The sequence below is a fragment of the Mauremys mutica genome, chromosome 17 (genome assembly GCF_020497125.1).
Source record: "Mauremys mutica isolate MM-2020 ecotype Southern chromosome 17, ASM2049712v1, whole genome shotgun sequence".
Lineage (NCBI taxonomy): Eukaryota > Metazoa > Chordata > Testudines > Geoemydidae > Mauremys > Mauremys mutica.
In genome coordinates, this window is record NC_059088.1 from 1188158 (window position 1) to 1198367 (window position 10210).

At 61.1% G+C, this 10210-nt stretch overlaps 1 protein-coding gene across 1 annotated transcript; it reads left to right on the forward strand.

The window, feature by feature from the left end:
* The first annotated feature begins 1283 nt into the window (after positions 1-1283).
* LOC123351852 (latent-transforming growth factor beta-binding protein 4-like) lies at positions 1284-8449 on the forward strand. Its single transcript, XM_044991525.1, has 10 exons — positions 1284-1494; positions 2254-2409; positions 2796-2951; positions 3646-3801; positions 4562-4717; positions 5104-5259; positions 5954-6109; positions 6872-7027; positions 7413-7568; positions 8265-8449. The coding sequence occupies exons 1-10, from the start codon at positions 1284-1286 to the stop codon at positions 8447-8449; spliced, it is 1644 nt and encodes a 547-aa protein (XP_044847460.1).
* Positions 8450-10210: the final 1761 nt, after the last annotated feature.

A 10210-nucleotide genomic window follows, 5' to 3' on the forward strand; every position in this document is an offset into this window, starting at 1 on the left:
CGTGCCTGGGAGTTACTACTGCACCTGCATCGATGGCTATGAGCCCAGCTCTGGGAAAGCGAAGTTCATGCACGCGAGTGAGAACAGCTGCCAGGGTGAGCTCTCCCCTGGCCCCACCTGCTGAGTCCCCCCCCCCGCCTTGCACACACAAATGCTCGTTCCAGATCTGGTGCTGCACCGGGACTTTTTCTGGCTTTCACAGTGGACTGAGGTTGTCAGCGAGGCTGTGATGAGACATAATCCTCACCTGCTTCTGCAGACCCCCTACAGCAGCCCCAAAGCAGCTGGGGTGGCCCCTTTTGTGGGTAAAGGATTCTCAAGGGGCCGTTCTGCTGCCAGAGTAGCCTGGCACTGAGAGTCAGGCCTGTGATTGTTAAGATCCCAGGGGCCTGGTTGCTTGGGTCCCGTCACCCAGCTCAGTGCAGGTGGGTGATACAGGAACATCTCCCTAGCAGGACTGTACAGAAGATCCCCTCTTGTCTTGCAGATATTGACGAGTGTCTAGGCCCGAGCCCGGCAGACTGCGGACCCCACGCAAACTGCACAAATATGTCTGGGAATTACTCCTGCAGCTGCACGAATGGCTACGAGCCCAGCACTGGGAAAACCAAGTTCACCCACACGAGTGAGAACAGCTGCCAGGGTGAGCTCTCCTCTGGTCCCCCACCAGCTGAGATCCCCCCTTCCACAGACAAATGTTCCTTCCAGGCCTGGTGCTGCTCCCGCAGAGCACGGGGACAGGCTCACCCCTGTGCCCGGCGCTTGGATGTGGGATAAACAGACCCACACAGCAAACTCCTTGTGCTCCAGTGATGCGCAGGGGATAGGGGAGGGTACCCTCGCTGGCCCCAGCGCGCAGCATCTGGGCTGCTAGTGTCCCACTGAGCTGGGAAGGGGCCTCGTGTATGAACCATGGAAATAGCACCGTGCGCTCTGCCCCCTCTGGGCCCTGGTGAGGAGAGAATAGCCACAGCACAGTGTGTCCCAGCCACACCCCCGATCCTCCCCATGGGTCCTGGGGGGCAGGGAATAGCTGCAGTGTTGGGCACCCTGACCTCAGCCTCTACATCAGGGGCTAGGAGCAGGGTGGGTGCAGGACCCTTACAGCAGCTCCACACCAGCTGGGGTGACCCCTTTTGCAGGGTGGGGGATTCTCAAGTGGCCGTTCCGCTGCCAGAGCAGCCTAGTGCCGCCTGAGTGTAGCTGAGAACCAGGCTGTGATTGTTAAGATCCCAGGGGCCTGGTCGCTTGGGTCCCGTCACACAGCTCAGTACAGGTGGACGATGCAGGAACGTCTCCCTGGCAGGACTGTACAGAGCGTCAACTCTTGTGTTGCAGATATTGACGAGTGTCAGGGCCCGAGACCGGCAGACTGCGGACCCCACGCAAACTGCACCAACGTGCCCGGGAGTTACTATTGCACCTGCATCGATGGCTATGAGCCCAGCTCCGGGAAAGCCAAGTTCACACTCGCGAGTGAGAACAGCTGCCAGGGTGAGCTCTCCCCTGGCCTCACCTGCTGAGACCCCCCCTCGCACACACAAATGCTCCTTCCAGGCCTGGTGCTGCACAGGAGCTGCTGCCGGCTTTGGCAGTGGACTGAGGTTGTCAGCGAGGCTGTGGTTAGAGGTGACCCTCTCCTGCTCCCGCAGAGCATGGGGCCGGGCTCACCCCTGTGCCCAGCGCTTGGACAGAGAATTAACAGATCCACAGAGCAAACTCCTTGTGCTGCAGAGATGCGCTGGGAAGAGGGGAGGGGTCCCTCGCTGGCCCCAGCATCTAGGCTGCTAGTGCCCTGCTGAACCTGGGAAGGGGCCTCGTGTCTGGGCCATGGAAATAGCACCGTGCGCTCTGCCCCTATGGGCCCTGGGGAGGAGAGAATAGCCACAGCACAGTGTGCTCCAGCCCCACCCCCGATCCTCCCCATGGGTCCTGGGGGGCAGGGAATAGCTGCAGTGCTGGGCACCAGCCTCGGCCCCTACATCAGGGGCTAGGAGCAGGGTGGGTGCAGGACCCCGACAGCAGCTCAACAGCAGGTGGGGTGTCCCCTTTTGCAGGGTGGGGGATTCCCCAGTGGCCGTTCCCTGCCAGAGCAGCCTAGTGCCGCCTGAGTGTAGCTGAGAACCAGGCCTGTGATTGTTAAGCTGCTGGGGGCCCGGTCGCCTGGGTCCCATCACCCAGCTCAGTGCAGGTGGGTGATACAGGAACATCTCCCTAGCAGGACTGTACAAAACATCCTCTTTTGTCTTGCAGATCTTAACGAGTGTCAGGGCCCGAGCCCGGCAGACTGCGGACCCCACGCAAACTGCACCAACGTGCCTGGGAGTTACTACTGCACCTGCATCGATGGCTATGAGCCCAGCTCTGGGAAAGCGAAGTTCATGCACGCGAGTGAGAACAGCTGCCAGGGTGAGCTCTCCCCTGGCCCCACCTGCTGAGACCCCCCCTCGCACACACAAATGCTCGTTCCAGGTTTGGTGCTGCACCGGGACTTTTTCTGGCTTTCACAGTGGACTGAGGTTGTCAGCGAGGCTGTGATGAGACATAATCCTCACCTGCTTCCGCAGACCCCCTACAGCAGCCCCACAGCAGCTGGGGTGGCCCCTTTTGTGGGTAGAGGATTCTCAAGGGGCCGTTCTGCTGCCAGAGCAGCCTAGCACTGAGAGTCAGGCCTGTGATTGTTAAGATCCCAGGGGCCTGGTCGCTTGGGTCCCGTCACCCAGCTCAGTGCAGGTGGGTGATACAGGAACATCTGCCTAGCAGGACTGTACAGAAGATCCCCTCTTGTCTTGCAGATATTGACGAGTGTCTAGGCCCGAGCCCGCCAGACTGCGGACCCCACGCAAACTGCACCAACGTGCCTGGGAGTTACTACTGCACCTGCATCACTGGCTACGAGCCCAGCTCTGGGAAAGCCAATTTCACGCACGCGAGTGAGAACAGCTGCCAGGGTGAGCTCTCCCCTGGCCCCCACCAGCTGAGATCCCCCCTTCCACAGACAAATGTTCCTTCCAGGCCTGGTGCTGCTCCCGCAGAGCACGGGGACAGGCTCACCCCTGAGGCCGGCGTTTGGATGTGGGATAAACAGACCCACACAGCAAACTCCTTGTGCTGCAGAGATGCGCTGGGGAGAGGGGAGGGGACCCTCGCTGGCCCCAGCACGCAGCATCTGGGCTGCTCGTGTCCCCCTGAGCTGGGAAGGGACCTCGTGTATGAACCATGGAAATAGCACCGTGCGCTCTGCCCCCTCTGGGCCCTGGTGAGGAGAGAATAGCCACAGCACAGTGTGCTCCAGCCCCACCCCCGATCCTCCCCATGGGTCCTGGGGGGCAGGGAATAGCTGCAGTGTTGGGCACCCTGACCTCAGCCTCTACATCAGGGGCTAGGAGCAGGGTGGGTGCAGGACCCTTACAGCAGCTCCACACCAGCTGGGGTGACCCCTTTTGCAGGGTGGGGGATTCTCAAGTGGCCGTTCCGCTGCCAGAGCAGCCTAGTGCCGCCTGAGTGTAGCTGAGAACCAGGCTGTGATTGTTAAGATCCCAGGGGCCTGGTCGCTTGGGTCCCGTCACACAGCTCAGTACAGGTGGACGATGCAGGAACGTCTCCCTGGCAGGACTGTACAGAGCGTCAACTCTTGTGTTGCAGATATTGACGAGTGTCAGGGCCCGAGACCGGCAGACTGCGGACCCCAGGCAAACTGCACCAACGTGCCCGGGAGTTACTATTGCACCTGCATCGATGGCTATGAGCCCAGCTCCGGGAAAGCCAAGTTCACACTCGCGAGTGAGAACAGCTGCCAGGGTGAGCTCTCCCCTGGCCTCACCTGCTGAGACCCCCCCTCGCACACACAAATGCTCCTTCCAGGCCTGGTGCTGCACAGGAGCTGCTGCCGGCTTTGGCAGTGGACTGAGGTTGTCAGCGAGGCTGTGGTTAGAGGTGACCCTCTCCTGCTCCCGCAGAGCATGGGGCCGGGCTCACCCCTGTGCCCAGCGCTTGGACAGAGAATTAACAGATCCACAGAGCAAACTCCTTGTGCTGCAGAGATGCGCTGGGAAGAGGGGAGGGGTCCCTCGCTGGCCCCAGCATCTAGGCTGCTAGTGCCCTGCTGAACCTGGGAAGGGGCCTCGTGTCTGGGCCATGGAAATAGCACCGTGCGCTCTGCCCCCTATGGGCCCTGGGGAGGAGAGAATAGCCACAGCACAGTGTGCTCCAGCCCCACCCCCGATCCTCCCCATGGGTCCTGGGGGGCAGGGAATAGCTGCAGTGCTGGGCACCAGCCTCGGCCCCTACATCAGGGGCTAGGAGCAGGGTGGGTGCAGGACCCCGACAGCAGCTCAACAGCAGGTGGGGTGTCCCCTTTTGCAGGGTGGGGGATTCCCCAGTGGCCGTTCCCTGCCAGAGCAGCCTAGTGCCGCCTGAGTGTAGCTGAGAACCAGGCCTGTGATTGTTAAGCTGCTGGGGGCCCGGTCGCCTGGGTCCCATCACCCAGCTCAGTGCAGGTGGGTGATACAGGAACATCTCCCTAGCAGGACTGTACAAAACATCCTCTTTTGTCTTGCAGATCTTAACGAGTGTCAGGGCCCGAGCCCGGCAGACTGCGGACCCCACGCAAACTGCACCAACGTGCCTGGGAGTTACTACTGCACCTGCATCGATGGCTATGAGCCCAGCTCTGGGAAAGCGAAGTTCATGCACGCGAGTGAGAACAGCTGCCAGGGTGAGCTCTCCCCTGGCCCCACCTGCTGAGACCCCCCCTCGCACACACAAATGCTCGTTCCAGGTCTGGTGCTGCACCGGGACTTTTTCTGGCTTTCACAGTGGACTGAGGTTGTCAGCGAGGCTGTGATGAGACATAATCCTCACCTGCTTCCGCAGACCCCCTACAGCAGCCCCACAGCAGCTGGGGTGGCCCCTTTTGTGGGTAGAGGATTCTCAAGGGGCCGTTCTGCTGCCAGAGCAGCCTAGCACTGAGAGTCAGGCCTGTGATTGTTAAGATCCCAGGGGCCTGGTCGCTTGGGTCCCGTCACCCAGCTCAGTGCAGGTGGGTGATACAGGAACATCTGCCTAGCAGGACTGTACAGAAGATCCCCTCTTGTCTTGCAGATATTGACGAGTGTCTAGGCCCGAGCCCGCCAGACTGCGGACCCCACGCAAACTGCACCAACGTGCCTGGGAGTTACTACTGCACCTGCATCACTGGCTACGAGCCCAGCTCTGGGAAAGCCAATTTCACGCACGCGAGTGAGAACAGCTGCCAGGGTGAGCTCTCCCCTGGCCCCCACCAGCTGAGATCCCCCCTTCCACAGACAAATGTTCCTTCCAGGCCTGGTGCTGCTCCCGCAGAGCACGGGGACAGGCTCACCCCTGAGGCCGGCGTTTGGATGTGGGATAAACAGACCCACACAGCAAACTCCTTGTGCTGCAGAGATGCGCTGGGGAGAGGGGAGGGGACCCTCGCTGGCCCCAGCACGCAGCATCTGGGCTGCTCGTGTCCCCCTGAGCTGGGAAGGGACCTCGTGTATGAACCATGGAAATAGCACCGTGCGCTCTGCCCCCTCTGGGCCCTGGTGAGGAGAGAATAGCCACAGCACAGTGTGCTCCAGCCCCACCCCCGATCCTCCCCATGGGTTCTGGGGGGCAGGGAATAGCTGCAGTGTTGGGCACCCTGACCTCAGCCTCTACATCAGGGGCTAGGAGCAGGGTGGGGGCAGGACCCCTACAGCAGCTCCACACCAGCTGGGGTGACCCCTTTTGCAGGGTGGGGGATTCTCAAGTGGCCGATCCCTGCCAGAGCAGCCTAGTGCCGCCTGAGTGTAGCTGAGAACCAGGCCTGTGATTGTTAAGATCCCAGGGGCCTGGTCGCTTGGGTCCCGTCACCCAGCTCAGTACAGGTGGACGATGCAGGAACGTCTCCCTGGCAGGACTGTACAGAGCGTCCCCTCTTGTGTTGCAGATATTGACGAGTGTCAGGGCCCGAGACCGGCAGACTGCGGACCCCAGGCAAACTGCACCAACGTGCCCGGGAGTTACTATTGCACCTGCATCGATGGCTATGAGCCCAGCTCTGGGAAAGCCAAGTTCACACTCGCGAGTGAGAACAGCTGCCGGGGTGAGCTCTCCCCTGTCCTCACCTGCTGAGACCCCCCCTCGCACACACAAATGCTCCTTCCAGGCCTGGTGCTGCACAGGAGCTGCTGCCGGCTTTGGCAGTGGACTGAGGTTGTCAGCGAGGCTGTGGTTAGAGGTGACCCTCGCCTGCTCCCGCAGAGCATGGGGCCGGGCTCACCCCTGTGCCCAGCGCTTGGACAGAGAATTAACAGATCCACAGAGCAAACTCCTTGTGCTGCAGAGATGCGCTGGGAAGAGGGGAGGGGACCCTCGCTGGCCCCAGCATCTAGGCTGCTAGTGCCCTGCTGAACCTGGGAAGGGGCCTCGTGTCTGGGCCATGGAAATAGCACCGTGCACTCTGCCCCCTATGGGCCCTGGGGAGGAGAGAATAGCCACAGCACAGTGTGCCCCAGCCACGCCCCCGATCCTCCGCCCTGGGTCCTGGGGGGCAGGGAATAGCTGCAGTGCTGGGCCCTGGCCTCGGCCCCTACATCAGGGGCTAGGAGCAGGGTGGGTGCAGGACCCCTACAGCATCTCCACAGCAGCTGGGGTGGCCCCTTTTGCAGGGTGGGGGATTCTCCAGTCGCCGTTCCCCTGCCAGAGCAGCCTAGTGCCGCCTGAGTGTAGCTGAGAACCAGGCCTGTGATTGTTAAGCTGCTGGGGGCCCGGTCGCCTGGGTCCCATCACCCAGCTCAGTGCAGGTGGGTGATACAGGAACATCTCCCTAGCAGGACTGTACAAAACATCCCCTCTTGTCTTGCAGATATTAACGAGTGTCAGGGCCCGAGCCCGGCAGACTGCGGACCCCACGCAAACTGCACCAACGTGCCTGAGAGTTATTACTGCACCTGCATCGATGGCTATGAGCCCAGTTCTGGGAAAGCGAATTTCATGCACGCGAGTGAGAACAGCTGCCAGGGTGAGCTCTCCCCTGGCCCCACCTGCTGAGATCCCCCCTCGCACACACAAATGCTCGTTCCAGGTCTGGTGCTGCACCGGGACTTTTTCTGGCTTTCACAGTGGACTGAGGTTGTCAGCGAGGCTGTGATGAGACATGATCCTCACCTGCTTCCGCAGACCCCCGACAGCAGCCCCACAGCAGCTGGGGTGGCCCCTTTTGTGGGTAAAGGATTCTCAAGGGGCCGTTCTGCTGCCAGAGCAGCCTAGCACTGAGACTCAGGCCTGTGATTGTTAAGATCCCAGGGGCCTGTCGCTTGGGTCCCGTCACCCAGCTCAGTGCAAGTGGGTGATACAGGAACATCTCCCTAGCAGGACTGTACAGAAGAACCCCTCTTGTCTTGCAGATATTGACGAGTGTCTGGGCCCGAGCCCGGCAGACTGCGGACCCCACGCAAACTGCACAAATATGCCTGGGAATTACTCCTGCAGCTGCACCAATGGCTACGAGCCCAGCACTGGGAAAACCAAGTTCACCCACACGAGTCAGAACAGCTGCGAGGGTGAGCTCTCCTCTGGTCCCCCACCAGCTGAGATCCCCCCTTCCACAGACAAATGATTCTTCCAGGCCTGGTGCTGCTCCCGCAGAGCACGGGGACAGGCTCACCCCTGTGCCTGGCGCTTGGATGTGGGATAAACAGACGCACACAGCAAACTCCTTGTGCTGCAGAGATGCGCTGGGGAGAGGGGAGGGGACCCTCGCTGGCCCCAGCACGCAGCATCTGGCCTGCTAGTGTCCCCCTGAGCTGGGAAGGGGCCTCGTGTATGAACCATGGAAATAGCACCGTGCGCTCTGCCCCCTATGGGCCCTGGTGAGGAGAGAATAGCCACAGCACAGTGTGCCCCAGCCACACCCCCGATCCTCCCCATGGGTCCTGGGGGGCAGGGAATAGCTGCAGTGTTGGGCACCCTGACCTCAGCCTCTACATCAGGGGCTAGGAGCAGGGTGGGTGCAGGACCACGACAGCAGCTCCACACCAGTTGGGGTGGCACCTTTTGCAGGGTGGGGGATTCTCAAGTGGCCGTTCCGCTGCCAGAGCAGCCTAGTGCCGGCTGAGTGTAGCTGAGAACCAGGCCTGTGATTGTTAAGATCCCAGGTACCCGGTCGCTTGGTTCCCGTCACACAGCTCAGTACAGGTGGACGATGCAGGAACGTCTCCCTAGCAGGACTGTACAGAGCGTCCCCTCTTGTGTTGCAGATATTGACGAGTGTCAGGGCCCGAGCCCAGCAGACTGTGGACCCCACGGAAACTGCACCAACGTGCCTGGGAATTACTCCTGCACCTGCATTGATGGCTATGAGCCCAGCTCTGGGAAAGTGAAGTTCATGCATGCGAGTGAGAACAGCTGCCAGGGTGAGCTCTCCCCTGGACCCACCTGCTGAGACCCGCCCCCCGCCTCGCATACAAAAATGCTCGATCCAGGTCTGGTGCTGCACCGGGACTTTTTCTGGCTTTGGTAGTGGCCTGAGGGTGTCTGCGAGGCTGTGATGAGACATGATCCTCACCTGCTCCCACTGACCCCCTACAGCAGCCCCACAGCAGCTGGGGTGGCCCCTTTTGTAGGGTAAAGGATTCTCAAGGGGCCGTTCTTCTGCCAGAGCAGCCTAGTGCTAATTGAGTGCAGCTGAGAGTCAGGCCTGTGATTGTTAAGCTCCCAGGGGCCTGGTCGCCTGGGTCCCGTCACCCAGCTCAGTGAAGGTGGGTGATACAGGAACATCTCCCTAGCAGGACTGTACAGAAGATCCCCTCTTGTCTTGCAGATATTGACGAGTGTCTGGGCCCGAGCCCGCCAGACTGCGGACCCCACGCAAACTGCACCAATATTTCTGGGAATTACTCCTGCAGCTGCACCAATGGCTACGAGCCCAGCGCTGGGAAAGCCAAGTTCACCCACGCGAGTGAGAACAGCTGCCAGGGTGAGCTCTCCCCTGGCCCCCACCAGCTGAGATCCCCCCTTCCACAGACAAATGTTCCTTCCAGGCCTGGTGCTGCTCCCGCAGAACATGGGGCCGTGCTCACCCCTGTGCCCGACGCTTGGACAGAGAATTAACAGATCCACAGAGCAAACTCCTTGTGCTGCAGAGATGCGCTGGGAAGAGGGGAGGGGACCCTCGCTGGCCCCAGCATCTGGGATGCTAGTGCCCCCCTGAGCTGGGAAGGGGCCTCGTGTCTGGGCCATGGAAATAGCACCGTGCGCTCTGCCCCCTATGCGCCCTGGGGAGGAGAGAATAGCCACAGCACAGTGTGCCCCAGCCCCACCCCCGATCCTCCCCCATGGGTCCTGGGGGGCAGGGAATAGCTGCAGTGCTGGGCCCCGGCCTTGGCCCTACATCAGGGGCTAGGAGCAGGGTGGGGGCAGGGCCCCGACAGCAGCTCCACACCAGTCGGGGTGGCCCCTTTTGCAGGGTGGGGGATTCTCCAGTGGCCGTTCCCCTGCCAGAGCAGCCGCCTGAGTGTAGGTGAGAGTCAGGCCTGTGATTGTTAAGCTGCTGGGGGCCCGGTCGCCTGGGTCCCATCACCCAGCTCAGTGCAGGTGGGTGATACAGGAACTTCTCCCTAGCAGCAATGTACAGAACATCCCCTCTTGTCTTGCAGATATTAACGAGTGTCAGGGCCCGAGCCCGGCAGACTGTGGACCCCACGCAAACTGCACCAACGTGCCTGGGAATTACTCCTGCACCTGCATCGATGGCTATGAGCCCAGCTCTGGGAAAGCCAAGTTCACACACGCGAGTGAGAACAGCTGCCAGGGTGAGCTCTCCCCTGGCCCCACCTGCTGAGACCCCCCCTCGCACACACAAATACTCGTTCCAGGTCTGGTGCTGCACCGGGACTTTTTCTGCTTTGGTAGTGGCCTGAGGGCGTCAGCGAGGCTGTGATGAGACATGATCCTCACCTGCTCCCACTGACCCCCTACAGCAGCCCCACAGCAGCTGGGGTGGCCCCTTTTGTGGGTAAAGGATTCTCAAGGGGCCGTTCTGCTGCCAGAGCAGCCTAGTGCTGCTTGAGTGCAGCTGAGAGTCAGGCCTGTGATTGTTAAGCTCCCAGGGGCCTGGTCGCTTGGGTCCCGTCACCCAGCTCAGTGAAGGTGGGTGATACAGGAACATCTCCCTAGCAGGACTGTACAGAACATCCCCTCTTGT